At 44.5% G+C, this 27,870-nt stretch overlaps 1 protein-coding gene across 4 annotated transcripts in view; it reads left to right on the plus strand.

Annotated features, from left to right (window-relative positions):
• ZNF346 (zinc finger protein 346) overlaps window positions 1–27,870 on the plus strand; it is a 254,243-nt gene that overhangs the window by 102,894 nt on the left and 123,479 nt on the right. For all 4 annotated transcript variants that reach the window (XM_063927942.1, XM_063927945.1, XM_063927944.1 and 1 more), the window contains exons 5-6: window positions 2,449–2,721; window positions 15,613–15,706. In XM_063927942.1, the coding sequence (XP_063784012.1) occupies window positions 2,449–2,721; window positions 15,613–15,706 (367 nt within the window). The remainder of the gene's footprint in view (window positions 1–2,448; window positions 2,722–15,612; window positions 15,707–27,870) is intronic.

The raw sequence follows: 27,870 nt of genomic DNA on the forward strand, positions 1-27,870 counted from the left end.
TGGCCCGGAAACCGGCTTCGGCTCGGATTTATTATAGGGTCTGACATTCTTACTTTGTTTGGTGCGCATCTAACGATTATGACGCTTCCAAGTTTAGTATAGCCAAGTTGTTGGCTTTTCTTCAGCAGGGCCTGGACTTAGACCTGCGTCTGGCCTCCGTCAAGGTTCAAATATCTGCCTTGTCGGTGTGGTTTCAGAGAAAAATTGCGACCTTGCCTGATGTGCATACCTTTACTCAGGGCGTGTTACGTATCCAACCTCCCTATGTCCCGCCTGTGGCTCCTTGGGACTTGTTGGTGGTTTTGGAGGCGTTACAAGAGTCTCCGTATAGCCTCTTGGTTCAGCTGACCTTAAGTGGCTTTCCCTTAAGGTGGTGGTTCTGCTGGCTATTGCTTCAGCTAGAAGAGTGTCAGATTTGGGTGCCTTGTCCTGTAGTTCCCCATATCTGATATTTCACCGTGACTGGGCGGTTCTTAGGACTCGTCCCGGCTATCTACCGAAGGTGGTTTCTTCGTTCCACCTTAATCAGGAGATTGTAGTTGCGGCACTTGTTTCTCCTGATCTTTCTCCCAAAGAGCGGTCTTTGGATGTGGTACGGGCTCTCTCGTATCTATGTGAAGAGAACTGCTCCTATTAGGAAATCCGATTTCTCATTTTGTTGTGTTTAGGTTTCACAAACCGGGCTGGCCTGCTCATAAGCAAACTCTGGCCAGATGGATTAGAATGGTGATTGCACATGCTTATGTGAGGGCTGGTCTCTCTGCTCCTGATCACATTAAGGCCCATTCTACTCTGTCTGTTGGACCTTCTTGGGCAGCCCAACGTGGTGCGACCCTTGAACAATTGTGCAAGGCGGCTACGTGGTCCTCGGTGAACACGTTCATAAGGTTCTATGCCTTCGATACTGCCACTTCCCAGGATGCTTCCTTTGGACGCCGGGTTCTTGTGCCCGCTACAGTGCGTCCCCTCCCATAAGGAACTTCTTTAGCACATCCCCATTGTCCATTCCTTGTGGAGCCCAGTGTACCCCGCAGCAGCAGAAAATGAGTTTTAAGGTAAGAACTTACGGTACCTTTGTTAAAACTCTTTCTGCGAGGTACACTGGGCTCCACAAGGCGCCCACCCTGACGCACTTAGCTTCTTTGGGTTGGTAGGGCATTAGCCGCTGATACGTCTCCTGTCGTGAGAATGCGGTGTTGTGGCTACTAACCGTTGCCGTCTCTTTTCCTGCTACTGCATTGGACTGGTTAACTAAAAACTGAGATCCTGTGCAGGGAGGTGGGGTGAGATAGGAGGCGGTGCTATGCATTCTGGGAACAGTCAGAGCTTTGAGCCTGTTGGTGCCTCGGATCTAGATCCTACTCTACACCCCATTGTCCATTCCTTGTGGAGCCCAGTGTACCTCGCAGAAAGAGTTTTAACAAAGGTAAGTTCTTACCATAAAACTTGTTTTCTTTTACATGTTACTTGATTGGAGCATGGAAACAGTAGTTGGAGGTGCACCAATCAGTAATAATAAAACATTACTTTTATTGGTGCTTAATTAAAATGAGTAGTAATTGTCACATAAGGGGAAATATTAAAACCTTTAGTGTGAAAAGAAAAGTTGCTTAATAAGTCTTTTATGATTTCAGGATACTCATACATTATTTATGATTACATGAGTGGAATGTTGTACCTCCCACTGTCCAGATTGTCAGAGGAGATGTGGATAGTTCAGTAATTTAGTGTTATAAAACTTACTGCATTACCAGTATCTCTCTGATAAATGTTTTATCACTAATGCCAATGGGAGGAGTAAACTGACCTCCACAACATACTTTTGTTGCGGGATAATACAGCTCTAATATCCCTTTTCCAGTACTGCTAAAACTTGGGTTATTGCCATGATAACCCGGGAGCTGCTCTGTGTAAAAGGGTTAACCTGGGTCTAGCTTGCAGGATTCATCCTGGTGAAGGTCCCGGCACCTGTTTACAGCATAAGGCGCGCCATGGCTGCTCCCTTGTCCAGTGATGTCATTTATCCTGCAATACTCCATGTCCAGCTGCCACTATGGAGTCACTTAGCCAGATTGGACCTGTATACAAAATCCTGGGTGTGACCCAGCATTTTGTGTAAAATGGGCATAACTGGTGTAGATATTTTGCCGGATTAATAATTTACAGTCTGACCCACAAAATAAATGTGGTAACGCTGGAGAGAGGTGAATACATATTACAGTGGAGAACAACGATTATAGATGCTTGATATTAAAATAACAACTTTTGGATATTTTAAATTAAAGCTAATTTGTTAATGTCCCTATTTTTTAAGGCCTTTCAAATGTATTGGACTTTTCCAGTGATACACACAGCCACTTTGGTAAAGCAAATGTTGGATGCATGGACATTCATGCATTCAGTGTTGCAGTATTCTTTTATATATACTCCATTTTTGTATTTCTGTAGGGGGACCACCTGCAAGTAAGAAGTCTGCCCCACGTGTACAACCATCATCTGCTCCAAAAACTCCTGGAAGCGCAGATCAGTCAGACCCTGACCAGTTTTGCAGCCTATGCAAAGCCACCTTCAACAACCCTCATATGGCTGAGCAGCATTACATGGGCAAGAAGCACAAGAAGCATGAAACTAAAAGCAAGCTCATGACTATATACACCAGCTCCGGGAACACACTGCCGCAAACTACTCCTCTCAAACCACTAAGGCCAGGCACTGGATCAAGTGAGTCCCTTGCTGAGCCTGATTCTGAGAAAGTCACTGTGTAATATGTGAAGAAATGGCATCTGTTTTGTAGGAGAGGCATTATGCTTACTGTTTGCTCAACTAGACTTATTTTATGTAGTAGAAATGTTAAAGCTTTTTCTGTTGACAGCACAGCTGCAGAATGTGAACATGTATACATCAATCCGGTTTCTATAGGGTGGTCAATCTTTGTGGGTAGGTTGAAAGTAGTGACAGAAGTAGATTACTTAAAAGTACTGTTACTACTGGTAAAATGCAGATACAAGTGGGGTATTGCTGATCAGTTATATGTCAAAGTATTGTGTTGGTCACCTTTCAAGTTTTCCACCACTGTTTGGTTAAGGCAGGCATGTCCAAACTACGGCCCTCCAGCTGTTGAGAAACTACACATCCCAGCATACCCCGACACAGCTTTAGCATTCTCTTACAGAAAAACTGTCAGGGCATGCTGGGATATGTAGTTTAACAACAGCTGGAGGGCCGCAGTTTGGATGTTACTGCGTTAAGGTGATGCCTGCTCACATAGTTACATAGTTAGTGAGGTTGAAAAGAGGCAAAATGCCCATCGAGTGCAGCCATGTTGGCCTGGATCTGCATGTAGCGTTCCCTGTGCCTTGTCACACCATGCCATGGCCTGTTTCTCTGTCACACCCTCAAAACTAGATTTACTAAATCAGGCAGGTGGAGGTGTTGCCCAAAACAACCAGTCACATGCTTGCTATCATTTTTCTAATGCATTCCAGAAAATGAAAGACAGAATCTGGCTGCTGTGGCCAACACCACCGCTTGTCTGTTTTAGAAGTTTCAATAAATCTAATCCTTAATCTGCTTTTTAGCCAGGCTAATAATGATAATGAAGGAAAACTATGTGGCTACATTATATAGGTCGACTCTTAGCTTGCATTTGCTTTTGCTATCATATAGATGTAGCAGAATTCATTTAGATTTAGGGCTTGTTCATGCCTAATTTTTTTTTTTTTTTACACTTTAGGCATTAAAATAAGTGTTTAAATTGCATTAAAATAGGTAAAATAGCTGCGTTTTCCTAGCACTGATAGATTCATATATAGGGGGTGTGACAATACCTGTAAAGCAAATATTACATAAGAGGTGTATACCCGTGCCCCTCTCAAATAGGGGTCTATTTACTAAGCCTTGGATGGAGATAAAGTGCCAGCCAATCAGCTCCTATCTATCATTTTAAACCCAGCCTGTGACATGGCAGATAGGAGCTGATTGTTACTTATTTTTCCATCCACTTTATTTCCATTGAAGGCTTAGTAAATGGATGCCACGGTCACCCATACCTCTGTAACACATTCCTCTTGCCCATACCCTCACTTAGGTAACACATCTTTCCTCATCACCTTCTGTGACATATTTCTACCCTTCTGTAGCATGCATCCTCCTCCCCCTTCAGTGCATTTCTGTACTTTCTAGCTCAGCTTCCACCTAGCAGTAGCAACGCAAGTCTCTTCATTGACAGTGCGGGGAATCGGAAGTGAGCTGAATCATTCTGATTCATCGCCACCCTTGCCCTCACTGTCAGTCCCTAGTTCCTCATCTGTATGGAGACCTGGTGCATTGTGGGACACAGGACAGAAATACTACTGTCGTGTTTTAGTTGTTTGTTTTTCTATGTGACAACCCCACTGGTATCTGACTTGTTGGTCACAAAAATTTACCATGCCGGTCTCATGCCGCCAGCAAGGCTGTGAGTTTTGTACCTATACGTATAACACAAGATCTTAATATAATTGTGGTGATCTGTATTTGCTGAACCCACACACACACACACACTCACACTCACACTCTACTGTCGGGTGACCGTGGGAAAGTTCTTGAATCAATGTTAGATGGTAATGTACCTATGCTATAGATAGCTTTATATATAATGTGTCTATATGTAATATATTGCATGTATACACTGAATAGTTGTGACATCTTCACCTTACAACCTTTCATAGAGATTGAGTTGTTTCTGTGAATATTGCTTTCTTCATCCCTTAAACTTGCAGTTCTACCTATGGAATTTGGATTGGTGTAATCACAATACTACCTGGCAAAGGGATTGTAGCCAGTGTTTTATAGCATCCAGGTGGGTTGCGCTGGCACCAATACTCTGTTTTTTTTATAAAGCTTATTGCTGCCAGGTTAACGACATACTGTATCTGTCAGCCAATATTGCTCCCTTCTCCTATAACGCTGGTTCCCAATACATCATTCTTTTACATCATTGCCGTGTCCAGCATTAGAATCTGCTTATAAAAAATAACAAATCTTAATTAGAGCCTTTATGTTGGTGATTTTTGTCTTCGATTCTTAATCCATTGTTTGAAGGTAATGTATCATTGGCCCACCAGTCCAGATAATAGGCGACACTGTACTTCGGGCCTCGGATATGTTGCCATTGATACATGGGTGGTGATTAAAAGCTGCAGCAGAGCGCTTTTGATCGCCTCAAGTACCACACTAACTGACTCCAGTGGTGACTAACTGCATTCAGATCCCTGTAGAAAATGTCCAGATCCCTATATTTATCAAAAACTGGGAGATACGCCTACATATATATACATACAAATTCCAAATAGTTTTTTAGAATAGAAATGCTACGTAGGAGCAGCGCAGTGACACGTGTGGTAATCTGTCAGCTGGTAGCAGACTAGATGGTCGGCATTTTGCAGTAGCTGACTGACCCCCAGAAACTGATCCTTTCTGAAATCCTGCTTTTACTTTTTAAACTTACTTTCTTGCTCACTCCTCTGACATTACAGAAAGAGGCGCTAATCTTTATTACAATTATTTAGTCCTCTTTTGTCCTAGTACAGATATAGTAATCTTATGGTGTAGCTTACACGTTCAAGCTTATAGTATATTACAGATATGGCATTATTTCCACTAAACATGGTATAATGCTCTGATTCGTAGGCGTAAAATATTATTCCTATAGAGCACTTGCTGTGCTTGTATATGTTGTTTGCACATATTATATCCCATAGATTTCACATTTATATAGAGAATTTCACAAACCTGTAGTGTAACAAGTATTCCATTGATCCTTTTTGTTTTCTATTTTATATATATATATATATATATATATATATATATATATATATATATATATATATATATATATATACATATACATACACACCTAAACTGTTAGTGCACAATTCATTTCAAACTTACAAGTCCACCGTGGAACCACAAGTCCCAAAAAGGAAATGTACACCTTAAAAACCAAATATCTTATATAAAGGATTCCACAACGTTGGTTCTTATTGCACTGCAATCATCTCCTCAGGTCGGCATCCTCCCACTGCAATATCCCGTATCCAAACACCGGGTGATTATCAACGAACAAGTAGAAAATGAGGAGTGCTCCATAGTGCATGTAACTGTTAACTAAAAATATATATATTTATTTGGATATTCACATACGAATACACATGTACCAGAGGTGGCAGTTGGACCACCGTAAGAATATTCAGTGTGACAGTAGTGTTAAGGTGTCGCACATCACACGGCATTAACCTCAGCAGGATACCTCGTTACACCTTCAAACGTTAGGCCACACCCCAACACGTTTTGCCGCTTGGCCTCTGATGAAGTCCAAGTGACAAAACGCGTTATATTCTATCAAGGGAATTCTGGCAGACATGGCATCTCTGAGCAAGTGGTCAGGGTAAGGTGACAGGAGGCAGGCCTTTGGAAGCATATCTATTTTATTCACAAATGTACATCTATTTGACCCCCTCAATTGAGATATTACAAAATTACCATTGTTTGATTAGTTATACTGATTAGGCTATGATTATCTTAAATTATGATTTATTAAGCTTCTAAATTCAACATTAATGACTACATTCATGCCCATCGCCACTATCTGTTCTACTCCATGGTGATGTTACCAATTGGTTTTTAATTATGATTGTTTTGTTCATTTATCAAATATCCTCTCAGATGCTGTATTGCTGGTTCATTTTGATTTTAATAAAGGGATATTCATTTTGGAGTAGGAGTGTGTCTGTTTATACTTTGGCTATTTATTATTTTTTTTTATTTTTTTTAAGCACAGGTGGCTCTGCTTGTCTTTACATAAAGTATTCCTGTGACGACATTTTAGTCATCTAGTTTCCTTCAGAGGATGCATGCTAATTCAGGGATTCCCAGCCACTGTGGTAAGCGAAGGCATGAATGATACATACTTTCCTCATGTAAAGGCCCGGATTGCCGCCTCTGCATTGTATTCTGATTAGTGCAAGCACCTAGGCAAGTATACAGTAAGTACTGGCCATGTGGAAGGTATTGATCAGAATAGAAGTGGGGCCTGAGTCAGAGGTGTACACTTATCCATTTTCAGCTGTGATCATGTACGCAGTGTATGCGCGACAAAATGCAAATGCTGTAGATACCTGGAAATGTAGTGAGGCACTTTCTGGCAGCATCGCAGAGCCAAGCAACAGCGTACACATACGTAGCAGCGGTCACAGATCCTTCCATAATACACTGCTTGTGTACTCTATGCTCCGGCAGAATGTCTGTGGGACATTCAGACCCTCCCCATTACCACCTCAAACGCTCCCCGTCAATCGCTTTGCAAATAAATCCTCACTGTGGGCGACATCACTCCTTGGCGTGTGATCGTTGCGCACGTGACCAATCACTCAATTCTGTATATATATCGGCATTGCGTACATCTCTGCATAAGGCCCAAAGTCCATTGGAGTTGCAGAAATAAGGATGCATTTAGAGTTTACTACAAATAAAACAATGTTAAATGGACTACCAGACTATGGGGCAGATGTATTAACCTGGAGAAGGCATAAGGAAGTGATAAACCAGTGATATGTGCAAGGTGATGCACACCAGCCAATCAGCTCCAATATGTTAATTAACAGTTAGGATCTGATTGGCTGGTGCGTTTATCACCTTGCACATATCACTGGTTTATCACTTCCTTATGCCTTCTCCAGGTTAATACATCTGCCCCTATATATCTTAGAAAAATTAGTTTACCTGTAGGTATAGATGTCTGTAATGGGTCTCCTTCTATAGTATACATGACGTAGTAGGCTTTTGGCTGGCATATGAAGACTATATTATATTGGTAGTTTAATAGAAAATTAAAAGTGAAAAAAGTGTGGTAAGTCCTACAGGGGTCATTTCCATGTAGAGTAATTAAAAATGCAAAGATGAAGGGAAAACAAAAGGTATTCTGAAGAATTGATAATGGAGATTGCGGGAAAGTAATGGGTGTAAGTTGAAAGTAGGGTTTAAAATAGAGTGGAACACAAATCGGCCATATATGCTGTGTGCACATAAATGCATGCAATATATTGAACCAAATGCAGAGCTGTACCCATCTTGCGGTGTGCCCTTCTCCGAACTGTACTCATCCTAATCTTTGCGCACCTATATTTGGCACAAATGATGGGCCTGAAACAAGTCTGTCAAACTTTGTGTTGCCTGCCATTCCATAGGCATGCCCTAACTGAACTTTATACATATACATGGAAGCACCTTGCTACAACACAGACGCCTGACTACGTCGACCGTACTTGGCGTGCACATGGCTCTGAAGCATGTACTGTGTGTACACGCTTAAGATATGCTCCTCAGACAGGTGTAGGTTCAACTTTCCATCTTTTCCCAAAGTGTCTAGAGGTCCAGTGCAGATGGCTAGGAGGATAAGTACAAAAAAACAGGTGGACATATTTAGTAAAATACATTTTTAAATGAATATTTAAACTTGTAGCCAACGTCATGCTTGCAAAATTCCTGCAAGTACTGCACTGACATCATGCTTAAAATAACAAAGAATTGCAGGTAATATCATTAGTACTCCCCTTAATCAAGTAATGAGCTGATATCCATCACGGCTGATTTGTAAACCATACCTAAAAGGCCAAATCTAGTTTTTACTAGACAAGAGAATAGAAATATACCCACATTCAGTAAATATACATACTATACATGGGGTTTACCTTATATAGGATTTACCTAGCTTTTATCATATGTAGGATTTACCAAGCTTTGGCTTGTTTATTGATGCACTGTAGCAAACACAGGTGCACAGCAGTAGGCCAACTAGTAATTTACATCTGTCCCTGCTCCAGTGGAACTTGCAACATGTGTTCCAAATCGCATGCGCACACACTCTCTATGCAATTTATTTAACATACCAGTTTGTTCTTGGTTTGTGGGAGGAAACTACAACAGACAGGGGAAAAACATTTTGGATTGTCCAATTGAGCATTTTTAACACAATAACTGATCGCCATTTATTACTGGCTGCCAATCGGGGACAATGATGTATAGGGACCTTTACTCTATAAGCATGGGTTGAGATTGAAATGCCAGTATTCAGGATGCCAGTGGTCAGAATACAGACCGTGGCAGCACTTACAAACAGGGGAAGGTAAATATACTTACACCCACACGCATGTTCGGTCGGGATTCTGAAGCCGGGCTTGGGACCCTAATTGAGATGGCGGTGTCTGGATTCTGTCATTGGTATTTCGACAGGCCGGGATTCCATAAGCATGAATGAGGCCATAATAGTAAAAGCTATTTATTAATTTTAGATATAGGCACAATAATAATAAATTACATTATAGTCTGTTTGGGTGAAGTTGCTGTCATGCTGTTGTACAGGTAGTCAATGGGGTTGATTCAATTCAGCGACAGTTGAATAGCGGTGGGAGTTAGCTCCCGTCGCTATTCAATTCAGCTCGAGTTAAGTCGGCGAAGGCCCGTTCTTACCGACTTAACACGTTGAATTGTCAGGAGAATGGGCATTCTCCGACTTAACTCCCCGCTGCGGTGCTGATTCCCGACAGAATCAGCCTCGCGCCGGCCGCGTGGTAGCAGTTTTGTCGGGTTTCCTCTCTCATACCCCGGGGGCAAGAGAAGAATTCCCGCCAATTGGTGTCACTTGTCGCTGTATTGAATAGTGCCGGGAGCTAACTCCCGGCGCTATTCAACTGTTGCTGAATTGAATCGACCCAATTGTGGGCTTACTGTGAATCTAAAAAGCATCCATTTGCCAATCTGTAACCTGCTGCTCATATAGTGCATTTCATTCTACAGTATAAATCTTTACACAAAGTTAAACTGCTGATACTAATTTCTGGAATGCAATATCATTCATTTTCAGAATTTTTTACAAATCTGAAAAGTGGATATACTAATGACAAAATGCATTACTAATACCACAAACACGTATTTGGAGCATACCCAATGTTAAACTATAGTACTTTTTTTTTTTTTTTTTATGTCCTAGAGTGGTGTGTGCATGTGTTTTCTCTCCTGAAGCAGTCTTTTATGTAGACAAAATACTTAGAAAAGACCATAATCCTGATGTACTGAGGAGGAAAGTGTACGCCGAGACACTCCATCCAGGATTTCCTGTTCATTGAAGTCTGGAATGGAGTATTACTGATAAACTGGTAAAAGAAAGCTGTCTGTATACTCCATGCATTATGCACTACACCTAAACGGTATAATTTATTTAATTTATTTTGGTATGACTTTGACAACATATATTCTCTGGCTTATTGTAGACGAGTTTAGCCATAAAAAAAAATATATATTTAATGTGTATAAAAGGGTTAGATTAATGAAAGGGAAAAAAAAAAACTAGGTTAACATATAAATGTTAGTGGTTTTTTTTTAACCTATATGTACATAAGCTGTGTTCAGGGTGGACTCTGTTCTAATTTGGGTCAGAGCCACTGCCACGCGGGTTGGTGCCATTCACATGTACAGTGACCGTTACATACTGGAACAGTCCAGGCTATACATGGAGACTGTAATCTATCCCTCCCCGATTGCAGCTGTCACGGATACTTTCCATTTTTGACCAATCACCAAGATGTAAAGGTTATCTAAGTTGGATGACCCGGGTTACGTGTGTCTAGCCCTGCAAGTTAAACGGGTTGGATTCCCGGGTAACTAGACCCAGGTTTTTTTTTTTTTTTTTTAAAGGCGCTGTTTCCACTGGGCAAAGCCCCAGGTTTTTCAAGGTAGTGGAAAAGGGATATTAACAACAACTCTGGACCTTGCTGTTATGTTAAAGTTCTAAACAAATGGACCTTATCAAACTTTTAACACACATTACTATTTTTTTTAAAATATATAAATAATGCATTTTATTTATTAAAACTGCTACATTTTTACTTCTAAGAAACGCTGTAAAAGAAACAATTGATCATTAAAATTGCAAATGAAATGTTGGCACAATGCAATCTCTGCACATTGTGCCTTGTTCAGAGTTGTATGCTATTGCATAGCCGCAAGTAAGCAGCTGTGGAATACCGTACAGCTAATATACAAATGCAGCAGGAGGTGTCTGGTGTAAATAGACTATCTGCTACCGTGGTCTGCTGTTGCATGTCAAGATGCACCAATGCATCACACTTTGGACCATTTGTCATCTGCGTAACCTTTAGATTACTCAGATTTGTCTTTGGTCCGCAGCCGAGGTCAGCAAATATCCATCACCAGGCACTGACCTCGGCACTCCCACAAAATGGATGCGTTCACCACCCCTTCCCTGCTCCCAAATACCCTGGGCCTGTCAATCAGGCGCATAGAGAGCAAAATCAGGCGCATAGAGAGCACTGCGTGCAAGCACGCAGGACTCGTTCTGCACATGTGCAGTTTACCCACCATCACACTTACACGCTAATCAACGGAATAGCATACAAGTCTGAATTAGACCTATATGGGGAGATGTACTAAGCCTGAAAAGTGATAAATATCACTGTGATAAAGCACCAGCCTATCGGCTCCAAACTGCCATGTTACAGGCTGTGTTTGAAAAATGACCGTTAGGAGCCGATTGGCTGGTGCTTTATCACAGTTATATTTATCACTTTTCAGGCTTAGTGCATCTGGCCCATTATCTTTACATTGTGACAATATTGTAGTTGGCTAATATATGAATTCGTATCAGTAAGATTGGCATTGGTGTACACTGACGTGAATTGTTAACGTATCTCACCAGATTGCTCAGCTACTGAATTACATATGGAAAAACTGAGCATGTGCTAAAGGTAGACTGAACCGTCTAAGGAAAACATCCGTTGTATTGCTTCCTATTGGATGGTTAGTAGGCTTTATAGTTAAGTGCTATGTATTTATATCCAGTGTATTCAAAACATAATTGAATTGCTGAAAAAAGGCTGATCATGCAATAAGTAGAGGTCACAACTCCTTTTACGGGACTGTGTCACTAATGCGTATATGCACAGATTCCATAAGAATCATTGAAAACTGAGGGATGTAGTCATCACTTTCAGAGCAACAATCTGCAATGAATCAATTTTGCATACATTTGGTCACCTTAAATTGTAAACAAATCAGTGTCCAAAGTCATATAGAGCAAGGTCCACAAACCATGTGGTAGATGTATTAACCTGGAGAAGGCATAAGGAAGTGATAAAGCAGTGTTGCAAGGTGATAATGTACCAACCAATCAGATCATAACTGTTAATTTACGTATGGGAGCTGATTGGCTGGTGTTTTTCACCTTGCATTTATCACTGGTTTATCACTTCCTTATGCCTTCTCCGGGTTAATACATCTGCCCCCATGTTTCCTTTGTACAAAATGGTTTGTTACAGGTGGTCTTGCAAGAGGAGAGTATATGCCTCCCACGCTACTTTCTGACTGCACTAGAAAATGCTAATGTAAATGATTACAGTACAGTCTGTTTTTATTTACTCTCTATATGTATGAATCTCTTTGTCAAGATAGCTGCGGTTTGTACAAGAAATGCGTTGAAAATTGGCATATATAGCTTTAGCCCTGGAAATAAACACGATTTGTTATTTTTAAAATAGCCACTGGATCTAATGCTAACAGTTTCCAGTTTCAACTAGACTGTACAATTATATCTCTATCCACTTCTGTAACAGAGACCTTTGGCATCCAGCTTAGTAGTTGTTGTTGTTGTCCTGCTATTGGTTACGTAGCTGGTTGTTACGGGTCCTTTGCCGCGGGAACCACTCCTCCCCATTTATCTGGGTTGGGGACGAGCAATGAGATTCACATACTGTTGGCTGGAGAAATTTAAACATCTGAAAACTGTGCCAAAACCAACCCACAATTGAATCCTATATTAAAAGACAGCGTTTAAAGTGGTTCAGACATGTCTGCAGAATGGAGCCTAAAAGAATACCATACCAGTGCCTAAATAACGCATGCTCGGATGGATGGAAAATCTCACGTGATGCACCACAGAAAACATGGTTAATTGCCCAAGACCTTCAACCATTGCTCTTCCATATTGCCGAGTCCAAGCAAGTCACCCTAAACAGAGCCTTTGGCTGTCACAATGCCAGCAGGCTAACGAGAATTACCTGTAAAGGGGGGTACACACTGAGAGATGTTTGCTTAATTTCTATGCTTACAAATTAAGCACTGATCACTCCGTTTGTATGGCCCATAGCAATGCGCTGCCCCGTGCATCGCTATCATTGCTGACTCTAGATTAGCATGCATGCATGCCAAATCTAGTCAGACTGCTCACTTCACCGATGGGTGAAGTGAACGGTCCCCCCTCGCTCAGCACACATCACGCTGTGTGCTGAACGTCCGGAGATGTCTGCTGAGCGTTCTGTGCTAGATCGCTCAGCAGACATCTCGGGGACACATCTCTCCGTGTGTACCCCGCTTTAAGCTGCCCATACACCTAAAGATTTATTGAAAAATCTGGTAATGGATGGGAGCAAATGACAATTGACCATTTGCTCTGAAGTGCCAGAAAAGTGACAAAAATGGTTAAGACAAATTGGATTTAACCAATTTGTCTGACCACTTTTGTCTGTGTTTCAGTGTTTGAGAGCAAATGGTCAAATGCCATTTGCTTCCATCCATTACCAGATTTTCGTTCCAACCAACCAGATCAGACAATAAATCTTTGGGTGTATGGGGCAGCTTAAGTCAGCTCAGGAACTTTCCCTCATATTTAGTCATGGCAACATTCAGAATTTGGGCACCACAGTGTTGAAATGTCGATTGGTGAATATGTGGACGTGATATCAACATTGTGAATTTTTAGTCGCAATGTGGACAGAACAGGGTTAGGATTAGGCTGCTTTTAGGGTTAGGGCTCTAACCGTAGAAAAGCATAGTGTATACATGCCAGGCCCACTTTCTCTGTAGGATCACTAAAATTATGCAAGCAATTGTTTTGTATGAACAATAGTTCTGACTGTCGATGCTTAATTATAACGTTATCTTTTGTATACAAACTACTAATTAATGGTAGCAATGGAACAGCTAAGAAATACTGTATTTAATGTCAATAAGAAAAGTCACGTTAATGTCTTGGAATTTGGCGCATTAATATACTCAACAAGACTCACTGTTTTACCCTTCCAAATAAAAAATAAAAAAGGTTTTATATAAAATGACAAACTCTAGTAGGAAGTTTATTAAAAATATATCTTCTCAAATTTGTGTGTATTGGCATCAATATAAACGTTATCCGTTCACATGGTCGACCATGTTATGGTCGACAGTCATTAGGTCGACCACTATTGGTCGACATTGACATGGTCGACATGGACACATGGTCGACACATGAAAGGTCGACATGGGTTTTTTTACCTTTTTTTTTCTTTTGGGGAACTTTTCCATACTTTACGATCCACGTGGACTACGATTGGAACGGTAATCTGTGCCGAGCAAATCGGTAGCGGAGCGAAGGCACCATGCCCGAAGCATGGCGGGCGAACGCGGTGCACTAATTGGGGTTCCCAGTCACTTTACGCGAAAAAACAACACCAAAAAAAGTTACAAAAACTCATGTCGACCTTTTCATGTGTCGACCATTTTCATGTGTCAATGTCGACCAATAGTGGTTGACCTAATGACTGTCTACCATAACATGGTCGACCATTCATACCGGAACCAATATAAACTGGCCCCATTGCAGCGTACATTAGAATCTCAGATGTCTGAATAGAAATATTGAGTGTTGAAACTTGAAACAGAAATGATTAAATGTTTATTACAAAAAAAATGAAAATCAAAAGGAGGAATTTAATTGGGTGCAAGGATTTTACTGCAAATAAACTTGTGCCCAGTTTTGGATTATCGCGGGTATGCATGCTCCCAATACCTGCAGTGTCCAATTACAATAAAAAGCACACTGGGTGTTCAGCTTTGTTAACCCCACAGTGTGGGAAAACATCAAAATGATACTCACCAGTCTGGGGATCTCCCTTCTATCTTTGCACTGGGGAGGGGGCTGCTGGGATATGTAGTTCTCCCTGCTCTCTCGGGTGGGGAGGTCACATGCTCACACACATACTTATACATAATGCTGCTGGAGGAAGAAGACACTGCTTCGGAAGGTGGGTAATTAAGGAAGAATTAAGCTAATTTGAAACTTCCCACTACTTAGTGCTTTCATTGGGGGGGGGGTTGTGTAGCTGATTTTTCCTAAAAGTAATGATTTATTTAAAAATCATCAGACTTCCTCTGGGGGTGCATGAAAAAAGACAATGCGTCTCATTTTCACTCCTTTAATTGAATAGGAAAATGCCACACCGGGGTTTATTAAATCTCCCACGCACAATTGAATTCTCCCTAATATTTTGACACTAAGCAATGAATTATGCGGTAACAATCCTTCTGTGGTACCCATCCCCTTCATCCACTGCAAGCGTTGTGTATATAGTCTTTAATTGAGCATCAGTTTGAATAACCGAACCCATGGCAGCTAGTTATATGCATGATTGCTGTGATTTGTTCGAGATGGGTTGTATGATTTTATGCTTAGGATTTCTGTGTAATAAATATATTTACATTAAGATCCCTGATTTATATGAATTATCTGTTACCCCTCTTTTTCAGCTGGAAATGGATTCTCCTGTGCTACATGCAATATAATTGTGAATTCTATAGAACAGTATCAGGCTCACATTACTGGAGCCAAACACAAGACCAAGTAAGTATTACTGAAATATCAGAATGCCGCCTTCACCCTCCCAACCCCCCCCAAAAAAAAAAAACGTTCATGGTGCCGCCTGATATAATTCATGCAGTAATATATATACACGCACTCACGTAATACATAAGCGGCTGCACTGCGGGACTGCAACAGTGTTCAAAACCTACACCAAATGTTTTAAACAAATAATTCAAATCACAATTTTTTTTAATTACCAGTTATTTATACCACACATATTCCGCAGCGCTTTACAGAAAATATTTGGCTATTCACATCAGTCCCTGCCCCAGTGGAGCTTACAATCTATATTCCCTATCGCATATACAAGCAAACACATTCCGGCTAGGGTTGTTGGGCGCTGATTAACCTACCAGTATATTTTTGGATTGTGGGAGAAAACTGGAGTACACGGAGGAAGCCCACACAAGTACGGAGAGAATATACAAACTCCACACAGTGCCATGGTGGGAGTCAAACTCATGACTTCGGTGCTGTGAGGCAGTAATGCTAAACATTACACCGTCCGTATTATGCTGTGACTACTGGCACGGTGCCAGTACTTCTTAGAAAAAAGCTTATTATATATAAAAAAAAAGTGTTTTTATTCAAATTGTTTAATGTCAGTGGCATGCCCAGTGCTAATGCTTAACTCCTCCTTTTATTTAGCATGTGTATGTTTGTGTTTTTTTTATTATTTTTTTTTTTTTAAAGTGCTTTTGCATTTTCCATTTTGTACTACTGTTCTGATTTATTTAATTATAATAAGTAATAAGTAGGATCAGTGCTTAATATTAACTTGTTCTTATTTTCAATTTCATCTATCTGAGTATATGTAGTGGTAGTAGTATTATTATTATTCTTTATATGGCGCCACAAGTCTTCTGCTGCACCTAACAAAGTACATGAACAAAACCAGAACAGTGACTTATGGGCCCTACACACTGGCAGATCTGCCGTCGAGCTGCCCGATGGCGGATACGGCCGATGGGCGACCCGGCGGCGGGGAGGAGGTGACAGGAGAGTGAAGTTTCCATGCTAATTTGGACAATCTCGTCCATATTGGCCTGCATGCATAAGCGACGGGGCACCAACGATTAACGAGCGCTGGGCCGTGCATCGTTAATCGTTGGTGCCTACACACTGCACGATATGAACGAGAACGTTCATATCTTGCAGTATTATGTGCCAGTGTGTATGGCCCTTTACATAGAAGACAATATAGGACAAGTACAAGGTATATAAACATTTCTGCATCAATGGGCAGGACACTGATGTTAAGCATCAGGTTGGCTTTAACCGAGGGCTAGGTGCCGATGTAAGGAGTGGGGTGTAGAAGATAGTCCCCAAAAGTAAGAGAAGTAAAAGCACATGATCAATAGTCACCAGGAGTGGCAGATGGAATGGATTGCAAGATACAAAAGATGACAGAATATAAAACAAAGTATTTTACTGGATTTACTATCAAAAAGTGACTATGTAATAAGATGTTTAGCCTATCTACATATATTCAGATGTAATAGGAATAATAAGCTGTAAAAATTAGTTTTATTGAAAGATGTAAAATCGAACCAAAGCATAATAACTTTTCTTTCTCTAACGTCCTAGTGGATGCTGGGGACTCCGAAAGGACCATGGGGAATAGCGGCTCCGCAGGAGACTGGGCACAAAAGTAAAAAGCTTTAGGACTACCTGGTGTGCACTGGCTCCTCCCCCTATGACCCTCCTCCAAGCCTCAGTTAGATTTTTGTGCCCGAACGAGACGGGTGCAGGCTAAGGGGCTCTCCTGAGCTGCTTAGTGTAAAAGTTTAAAGTAGGTTTTTTATTTTCAGTGAGACCTGCTGGCAACAGGCTCACTGCACCGAGGGACTAAGGGGAGAAGAAGCGAACTCACCTGCGTGCAGAGTGGATTGGGCTTCTTAGGCTACTGGACATTAGCTCCAGAGGGACGATCACAGGCCCAGCCATGGATGGGTCCCAGAGCCGCGCCGCCGTCCCCCTTACAGAGCCAGAAGACGGAAGAGGTCCGGAAAATCGGCGGCAGAAGACGTCCTGTCTTCAATAAGGTAGCGCACAGCACTGCAGCTGTGCGCCATTGCTCTCAGCACACTTCACACTCCGGTCACTGAGGGTGCAGGGCGCTGGGGGGGGGGGCGCCCTGAGACGCAATAAAAACACCTTTTTTGGCAAAAAATACATCACATATAGCTCCTGGGCTATATGGATGTATTTAACCCCTGCCAATTTTTACATAAAAAAGCGAGAGAAAGGCCGCCGAAAAAGGGGCGGAGCCTATCTCCTCAGCACACTGGCGCCATTTTTTCCTCACAGCTCCGTTGGAGGAAGGCTCCCTGACTCTCCCCTGCAGTCCTGCACTACAGAAACAGGGTAAAACAAGAGAGGGGGGGCACTAAATTGGCATATAAATATATACAGCAGCTATATTAGGGAAAAACACTTATATAAGGTTATCCCTGTATATATATATATATATAGCGCTCTGGTGTGTGCTGGCAAACTCTCCCTCTGTCTCCCCAAAGGGCTAGTGGGGTCCTGTCCTCTATCAGAGCATTCCCTGTGTGTGTGCTGTGTGTCGGTACGTTGTGTCGACATGTATGAGGAGGAAAATGGTGTGGAGGCGGAGCAATTGCCTGTGTTAGTGATGTCACCCCCTAGGGAGTCGACACCTGACTGGATGGTCTTATGGAAAGAATTACATGATAGTGTCAGCACTTTACAAAAGACTGTTGACGACATGAGACAGCCGGCAAATCAGTTAATACCTGTACAGGCGTCTCAAACACCGTCAGGGGCTCTAAAGCGCCCGTTACCTCAGGTGGTCGACACAGACACTGACTCCAGTGTCGACGGTGAGGAAACAAACGTATTTTCTCTGACGTCCTAAGTGGATGCTGGGGACTCCGTAAGGACCATGGGGGATAGCGGCTCCGCAGGAGACAGGGCACAAAAGTAAAAGCTTTAGGATCAGGTGGTGTGCACTGGCTCCTCCCCCTATGACCCTCCTCCAAGCCTCAGTTAGGTTTTTGTGCCCGGCCGAGAAGGGTGCAATCTAGGTGGCTCTCCTAAAGAGCTGCTTAGAGTAAAAGTTTTGTTAGGTTTTTTATTTTCAGTGAGTCCTGCTGGCAACAGGCTCACTGCAACGAGGGACTTACGGGAGAAGAAGTGAACTCACCTGCGTGCAGGATGGATTGGCTTCTTAGGCTACTGGACACTAGTTCCAGAGGGACGATCACAGGTACAGCCTGGATGGGTCACCGGAGCCGCGCCGCCGACCCCCTTGCAGATGCTGAAGAGAGAAGAGGTCCAGAAATCGGCGGCTGAAGACTTCCCAGTCTTCTTAAGGTAGCGCACAGCACGGCAGCTGTGCGCCATTGCTCTCAGCACACTTCACACCAACGGTCACTGAGGGTGCAGGGCGCTGGGGGGGGCGCCCTGGGCAGCAATGAAAGTACCTATGCTGGCTAAAAATACATCACATATAGCCTCTGGGGCTATATGGATGTATTTAACCCCTGCCAGGTTGTCAGAAAAACGGGAGAAGAAGCCCGCCGAAAAGGGGGCGGGGCCTATTCTCCTCAGCACACAGCGCCATTTTCCTGCACAGCTCCGCTGCTAGGAAGGCTCCCAGGCTCTCCCCTGCACTGCACTACAGAAACAGGGTTAAAACAGAGAGGGGGGGCACTTATTTGGCGATATTATTATATATTAAGATGCTATAAGGGAAAACACTTATATAAGGTTGTCCCTGTATAATTATAGCGTTTTGGTGTGTGCTGGCAAACTCTCCCTCTGTCTCCCCAAAGGGCTAGTGGGGTCCTGTCCTCTATCAGAGCATTCCCTGTGTGTGTGCTGTGTGTCGGTACGTGTGTGTCGACATGTATGAGGACGATGTTGGTGAGGAGGCGGAGCAATTGCCTGTAATGGTGATGTCACTCTCTAGGGAGTCGACACCGGAATGGATGGCTTATTTAGGGAATTACGTGATAATGTCAACACGCTGCAAGGTCGGTTGACGACATGAGACGGCCGGCAAACCAATTAGTACCTGTCCAGGCGTCTCAAACACCGTCAGGGGCTTTAAAACGCCCATTTACCTCAGTCGGTCGACACAGACACGGACACTGACTCCAGTGTCGACGGTGAAGAAACAAACGTATTTTCCATTAGGGCCACACGTTACATGTTAAGGGCAATGAAGGAGGTGTTACATATGTCTGATACTACAAGTACCACAAAAAAGGGTATTATGTGGGGTGTGAAAAAACTACCTGTAGTTTTTCCTGAATCAGATAAATTAAATAAAGTGTGTGATGATGCGTGGGTTTCCCCCGATAGAAAATTATTGGCGTTATACCCTTTCCCGCCAGAAGTTAGGGCGCGTTGGGAAACACCCCTTAGGGTGGATAAGGCGCTCACACGCTTATCAAAACAAGGAGCCAGCTGATAGGAGGCTGGAAAATATCCTAAAAAGTATATACACACATACTGGTGTTATACTGCGACCAGCGATCGCCTCAGCCTGGATGTGCAGCGCTGGGGTGGCTTGGTCGGATTCCCTGACTGAAAATATTGATACCCTTGACAGGGACAGTATTTTATTGACTAGAGCATTTAAAGGATGCATTTCTATATATGCGAGATGCACAGACGGATATTTGCACTCTGGCATCAAGAGTAAGTGCGATGTCCATATCTGCCAGAAGATGTTTATGGACACGACAGTGGTCAGGTGATGCAGATTCCAAACGGCACATGGAAGTATTGCCGTATAAAGGGGAGGAGTTATTTGGGGTCGGTCCATCGGACCTGGTGGCCACGGCAACAGCTGGAAAATCCACCTTTTTTACCCCAAGTCACATCTCAGCAGAAAAAGACACCGTCTTTTCAGCCTCAGTCCTTTCGTCCCCATAAGGGCAAGCGGGCAAAAGGCCAGTCATATCTGCCCAGGGGTAGAGGAAAGGGAAGAAGACTGCAGCAGGCAGCCCCTTCCTAGGAACAGAAGCCCTCCACCGCTTCTGCCAAGTCCTCAGCATGACGCTGGGGCCGTACAAGCGGACTCAGGTGCGGTGGGGGGTCGTCTCAAGAGTTTCAGCGCGCAGTGGGCTCACTCGCAAGTGGACCCCTGGATCCTACAAGTAGTATCCCAGGGGTACAGATTGGAAATTCGAGACGTCTCCCCCTCACAGGTTCCTGAAGTCTGCTTTACCAACGTCTCCCTCCGACAGGGAGGCAGTATTGGAAACAATTCACAAGCTGTATTCCCAGCAGGTGATAATCAAAGTACCCCTCCTACAACAAGGAAAGGGGTATTATTCCACACTATTTGTGGTACTGAAGCCAGACGGCTCGGTGAGACCTATTCTAAATCTGAAATCTTTGAACACTTACATACAAAGGTTCAAATCAAGATGGAGTCACTCAGAGCAGTGATAGCGAACCAGGAAGAAGGGGACTATATGGTGTCCCTGGACATCAAGGATGCTTACCTCCATGTCCCAATTTGCCCTTCTCACCAAGGGTACCTCAGGTTCGTGGTACAGAACTGTCACTATCAGTTTCAGACGCTGCCGTTTGGATTGTCCACGGCACCCCGGGTCTTTACCAAGGTAATGGCCGAAATGATGATTCTTCTTCAAAGAAAAGGCGTCTTAATTATCCCTTACTTGGACGATCTCCTGATAAGGGCAAGGTCCAGAGAACAGTTAGAGGTCGGAGTAGCACTATCTCAAGTAGTTCTACGACAGCACGGGTGGATTCTAAATATTCCAAAATCGCAGCTGATTCCGACGACACGTCTGCTGTTCCTAGGGATGATTCTGGACACAGTCCAGAAAAAGGTGTTTCTCCCGGAGGAGAAAGCCAGGGAGTTATCCGAGCTAGTCAGAAACCTCCTAAAACCAGACCAAGTGTCAGTGCATCAATGCACAAGAGTCCTGGGAAAAATGGTGGCTTCTTACGAAGCGATTCCATTCGGCAGATTTCACGCAAGAATTTTTCAGTGGGATCTGCTGGACGAATGGTCCGGATCGCATCTTCAGATGCATCAGCGGATAATCCTGTCTCCAAGGACAAGGGTGTCTCTTCTGTAGTGGCTGCAGAGTGCTCATCTACTAGAGGGCAGCACATTCGGCATTCAGGACTGGGTTCTGGTGACCACGGATGCCAGCCTGAGAGGCTGGGGAGCAGTCACACAGGGAAGAAATTTCCAAGGAGTGTGGTCAAGTCTGGAGACTTCTCTCCACATAAATATACTGGAGCTAAGGGCAATTTACAATGCTCTGAGCCTAGGAAGACCTCTGCTTCAAAGTCAACCGGTGCTGATCCAGTCGGACAACATCACGGCAGTCGCCCACGTAAACAGACAGGGCGGCACAAGAAGCAGGAGGGCAATGGCAGCAAGGATTCTTCGCTGGGCGAAAAATCATGTGATAACACTGTCAGCGGTGTTCATTCCGGGAGTGGACAACTGGGAAACAGACTTCCTCAGCAGGAACGACCTCCACCCGGGAGAGTGGGGACTTCATCTGGAAGTCTTCCACATGATTGTGAACCGTTGGGAAAGACCAAAGGTGGACATGATGGCGTCCCGTATGAACAAAAAACTGGACAGGTATTGCGTCAGGTCAAGAGACCCTCAGGCAATAGCTGTGGACGTTCTGGTAACACCAGGGGTGTACCAGTCGGTGTATGTGTTCCCTCCTCTGCTTCTCATACCAAAGGTACTGAGAATTATAAGACGTAGAGGAGTAAGAGCTATACTCGTGGCTCCGGATGGGCCAAGAAGGACTTGGTACCCGGAACTTCAAGAGATACTCACAGAGGACTCAGGGCCTCTGCCGATAAGAAGGGACTTGTTTCAGCAAGTACCATGTCTGTTCCAAGACTTACCGCGGCTGCGTTTGACGGCATGGCGGTTGAACGCCGGATCCTAAGGAAAAAAGGCATTCCGGAAGAGGTCATTCCTACCCTGGTCAAAGCCAGGAAGGAGGTGACCGCACAACATTATCACCACATGTGGCGAAAATATGTTGCGTGGTGTGAGGCCAGGAAGGCCCCACGAAGAAATTTCAACTCGGTCGATTCCTGCATTTCCTGCAAACAGGAATGTCTATGGGCCTCAAATTGGGGTCCATTAAGGTTCAAATTTCGGCCCTGTCGATTTTCTTCCAGAAAGAATTGGCTTCAGTTCCTGAAGTCCAGAAATTTGACAAGGGAGTACTGCATATACAACCCCCTTTTGTGCCTCCAGTGGCACTGTGGGATCTCAACGTAGTCCTGGGATTCCTCAAATCACGTTGGTTTAAACCGCTCAAATCTGTGGATTTGAAATATCTCACATGGAAAGTGACCATGATGTTGGCCCTGGCCTCGGCCAGGCGAGTGTCAGAATTGGCGGCTTTGTCTCACAAAAGCCCATATCTGATTGTCCATTCGGACAGGGCAGAGCTGCGGACTCGTCCCCAGTTTCTCCCTAAGTTGGTGTCAGCGTTTCATCTGTACCAGCTTATTGTGGTACCTGCGGCTATTAGAGACTTGGAGGACTCCAAGTTGCTAGATGTTGTCAGGGCCCTGAAAATATAGATTTCCAGGACGGCTGGAGTCAGGAAAACTGACTTACTGTTATCCTGTATGCACCCAAAAAACTGGGTGCTCTTGCTTCTAAGCAGACGATTGCTAGTTGAATGTGTAGTACAATTCAGCTTGCACATTCTGTGGCAGGACTGCCACAGCCAAAATATATATAAATGCCCATTCCACAAGGAAGGTGGGCTCATCTTGGGCGACTGCCCGAGGGGTCTCTGCTTTACAACTTTGCCGAGCTGCTACTTGGTCAGGAGCAAATACGTTTGTAAAATTCTACAAATTTGATACCCTGGCTGAGGAGGACCTGGAGTTCTCTCACTCGGTGCTGCAGAGTCATCCGCACTCTCCCGCCCGTTTGGGAGCTTTGGTATAATCCCCATGGTCCTGACGGAGTCCCCAGCATCCACTTAGGACGTTAGAGAAAATAAGAATTTACTTACCGATAAATCTATTTCTCGTAGTCCGTAGTGGATGCTGGGCGCCCATCCCAAGTGCGGATTGTCTGCAATACTTGTACATAGTTGTTGTTACAAAAAAATCGGGTTGTTATTGTTGTGAGCCGTCTGTTCAGAGGCTCCTACGTTTGTCATACTGTTAACTGGGTTCAGATCACAAGTTATACGGTGTGATTGGTGTGGCTGGTATGAGTCTTACCCGGGATTCAATATCCTTCCTTATTGTGTACGCTCGTCCGGGCACAGTATCCTAACTGAGGCTTGGAGGAGGGTCATAGGGGGAGGAGCCAGTACACACCACCTGATCCTAAAGCTTTAGTTTTGTGCCCTGTCTCCTGCGGAGCCGCTAATCCCCATGGTCCTGACGGAGTCCCCAGCATCCACTACGGACTACGAGAAATAGATTTATCGGTAAGTAAAATCTTATTTTTTCCCCCATCAGAAGAATTAAATGAAGTGTGTGAAGAAGCGTGGGCTTTCCCTGATAAAAGATTGGTAATCTCTAAGAAGTTACTAATGGCGTTCCCTTTCCCGCCAGAGGATAGGTCACGTTGGGAGACTCCCCCTAGGGTGGATAAAGCGCTCACACGTTTGTCTAAAAAGGTGGCACTACCGTCTCCGGATACGGCCGCCCTCAAGGAACCTGCTGATAGAAAGCAGGAGGCGATCCTGAAGTCTGTATATACACACTCAGGCATTATACTTAGACCTGCTATTGCGTCTGCATGGATGTGCAGTGCTGCCGCTGCGTGGTCAGATTCCCTGTCAGAAAATATTGACACCCTAGACAGGGACACTATTCTGCTAACCATAGAGCATATAAAAGACTCAGTCTTATACATGAGAGATGCACAGAGGGAGATCTGCCGGCTGGCATCTAAAATAAGTGCATTGTCCATTTCTGCTAGAAGAGGCTTATGGACTCGCCAGTGAACAGGGGATGCAGATTCAAAAAGGCACATGGAAGTTTTTCCTTATAAGGGTGAGGAGTTATTTGGGGATGGTCTCTCGGACCTAGTTTCCACAGCAACTGCTGGGAAGTCAGCATTTTTACCCCATGTTCCCTCACAGCCTAAAAAGGCGCCGTTTTATCAGGTACAGTCCTTTCGGACTCAGAAAAACAGGCGTGGAAAAGGCGGGTCCTTTCTGTCCAGAGGCGGAGGTAGGGGAAAAAGGCTGCAACAAACAGCAGGTTCCCAGGAGCAAAAGTCCTCCCCCGCTTCTTCCAAGTCCGCCGCATGACGGTGGGGCTCCACAGGCGGAGCCAGGTACGGTGGGGGGCCGCCTCAAAAATTTCAGCGATCAGTGGGCTCGCTCACAGGTGGATCCCTGGATCCTGCAAATAGTATCTCAAGGGTACAAACTGGAATTCGAGGCGTCTCCACCCCACCGGTTCCTAAAATCTGCCTTGCCGATTACTCCTTCAGACAGGGAGGCTGTGCTAGCGGCAATTCACAAGCTGTATTCCCAGCAGGTGATAATCAAGGTGCCCCTACTTCAACAAGGACGGGGTTACTATTCCACACTGTTTGTGGTACCGAAACCGGACGGTTCGGTGAGACCCATTTTAAATTTGAAATCCTTGAACACATACATAAAAAAATTCAAGTTCAAGATGGAATCGCTCAGGGCGGTTATTGCAAGCCTGGACGAGGGGGATTACATGGTATCCCTGGACATCAAGGATGCTTACCTGCATGTCCCCATTTACTATCCTCACCAGGAGTACCTCAGATTTGTGGTACAGGATTGCCATTACCAATTCCAGACGCTGCCGTTTGGACTCTCCACGGCGCCGAGGGTGTTTACCAAGGTAATGGCGGAAATGATGATACTCCTTCGAAGAAAGGGAGTTTTAATTATCCCGTACTTGGACGATCTCCTAATAAAGGCGAGGTCCAAGGAGCAGTTGTTAGTGGGAGTAGCACTATCTCAGGAGGTGCTACACCAGCACGGTTGGATTCTGAATATTCCAAAATCACAGCTGGTTCCGACGACACGTCTACTGTTCCTGGGTATGATTCTGGATACAGTCCAGAAAAAAGTGTTTCTCCCGGAGGAGAAAGCCAAGGAGCTGTCATCTCTAGTCAGAGACCTCCTGAAACCAAAACAGGTATCTGTGCATCACTGCACGCGGGTCCTGGGAAAGATGGTGGCTTCTTACGAAGCAATTCCTTTCGGCAGGTTCCATGCCAGAATCTTTCAGTGGGACCTGTTGGACCAATGGTCCGGATCGCATCTTCAGATGCATCGCCTAATAACCCTGTCTCCAAGAACCAGGGTGTCTCTGCTGTGGTGGCTGCAGAGTGCTCATCTTCTAGAGGGCCGCAGATTCGGCATACAGGACTGGGTCCTGGTGACCACGGATGCCAGCCTTCGAGGCTGGGGGGCAGTCACACAGGGAAGAAACTTCCAAGGACTATGGTCGAGTCAGGAGACTTCCCTACACATAAATATTCTGGAACTAAGGGCCATTTACAATGCCCTAAGTCAGGCAAAATCTCTGCTTCTACACCAGCCGGTACTGATCCAGTCAGACAACATCACGGCAGTCGCCCATGTAAATCGACAGGGCGGCACAAGAAGCAGGATGGCAATGGCAGAAGCCACAAGGATTCTCCGATGGGCGGAAAATCACGTACTAGCACTGTCAGCAGTGTTCATTCCGGGAGTGGACAACTGGGAAGCAGACTTTCTCAGCAGGCACAACCTCCACCCGGGAGAGTGGGGACTTCATCCAGAAGTCTTCACGCTGATTGTAAATCGATGGGAACGGCCACAGGTGGACATAATGGCATCCCGCCTAAACAAAAAACTAGAGAGATATTGCGCCAGGTCAAGGGACCCTCAGGCGATAGCTGTGGACGCTCTAGTGACACCGTGGGTGTACCAGTCAGTTTGTGTTCCCTCCTCTGCCTCTCATACCAAGGGTACTGAGAATAATAAGAAAACGAGGAGTAAGAACAATACTCGTGGTTCCGGATTGGCCAAGACGAGCGTGGTACCCGGAACTTCAAGAGATGATCTCAGAGGACCCATGGCCTCTGCCGCTCAGACAGGACCTGCTGCAGCAGGGGCCCTGTCTGTTCCAAGACTTGCTGCGTTTGACAGCATGGCGGTTGAACGCCGGATCCTGAAGGAAAAGGGCATTCCGGAGGAAGTCATTCCTACACTGATTAAAGCCAGGAAAGATGTAACTGCAAAGCATTATCACCGCATATGGCGGAAATATGTTGCTTGGTGTGAGGCCAAAAAGGCCCCAACAGAGGAATTTCAACTAGGTCGATTTCTGCATTTCCTACAAGCAGGAGTGACTATGGGCCTGAAATTAGGCTCCATTAAGGTACAGATCTCGGCTCTGTCGATTTTCTTCCAGAAAGAACTAGCTTCACTACCTGAAGTTCAGACGTTTGTGAAAGGAGTGCTGCATATTCAGCCCCCGTTTGTGCCTCCAGTGGCACCTTGGGATCTCAACGTGGTGTTGAGTTTCTTAAAATCACATTGGTTTGAGCCACTTAAAACCGTGGATCTAAAATATCTCACGTGGAAAGTGGTCATGTTATTGGCCTTGGCTTCAGCCAGGCGTGTGTCAGAATTGGCAGCTTTGTCATGTAAAAGCCCTTATCTGATTTTCCATATGGATAGGGCGGAATTGAGGACTCGTCCCCAGTTTCTCCCTAAGGTGGTATCCGCTTTTCACTTGAACCAACCTATTGTGGTGCCTGCGGCTACTAGGGACTTGGAGGATTCCAAGTTACTGGACGTAGTCAGGGCCTTGAAAATTTATGTTTCCAGGACGGCTAGAGTCAGGAAAACTGACTCGCTATTTATCCTGTATGCACCCAACAAACTGGGTGCTCCTGCTTCTGAGCAGACTATTGCTCGCTGGATTTGTAGCTCAATTCAGCTGGCGCATTCTACGGCTGGACTGCCGCATCCTAAATCAGTAAAAGCCCATTCCACAAGGAAGGTGGGCTCATCTTGGGCGGCTGCCCGAGGGGTCTCGGCTTTACAACTTTGCCGAGCTGCTACTTGGTCGGGGGCAAACACGTTTGCAAAATTCTACAGATTTGATACCCTGGCTGAGGAGGACCTTGAGTTCTC

This window comes from Pseudophryne corroboree, chromosome 6 (genome assembly GCF_028390025.1).
Source record: "Pseudophryne corroboree isolate aPseCor3 chromosome 6, aPseCor3.hap2, whole genome shotgun sequence".
Taxonomy (NCBI): domain Eukaryota; kingdom Metazoa; phylum Chordata; class Amphibia; order Anura; family Myobatrachidae; genus Pseudophryne; species Pseudophryne corroboree.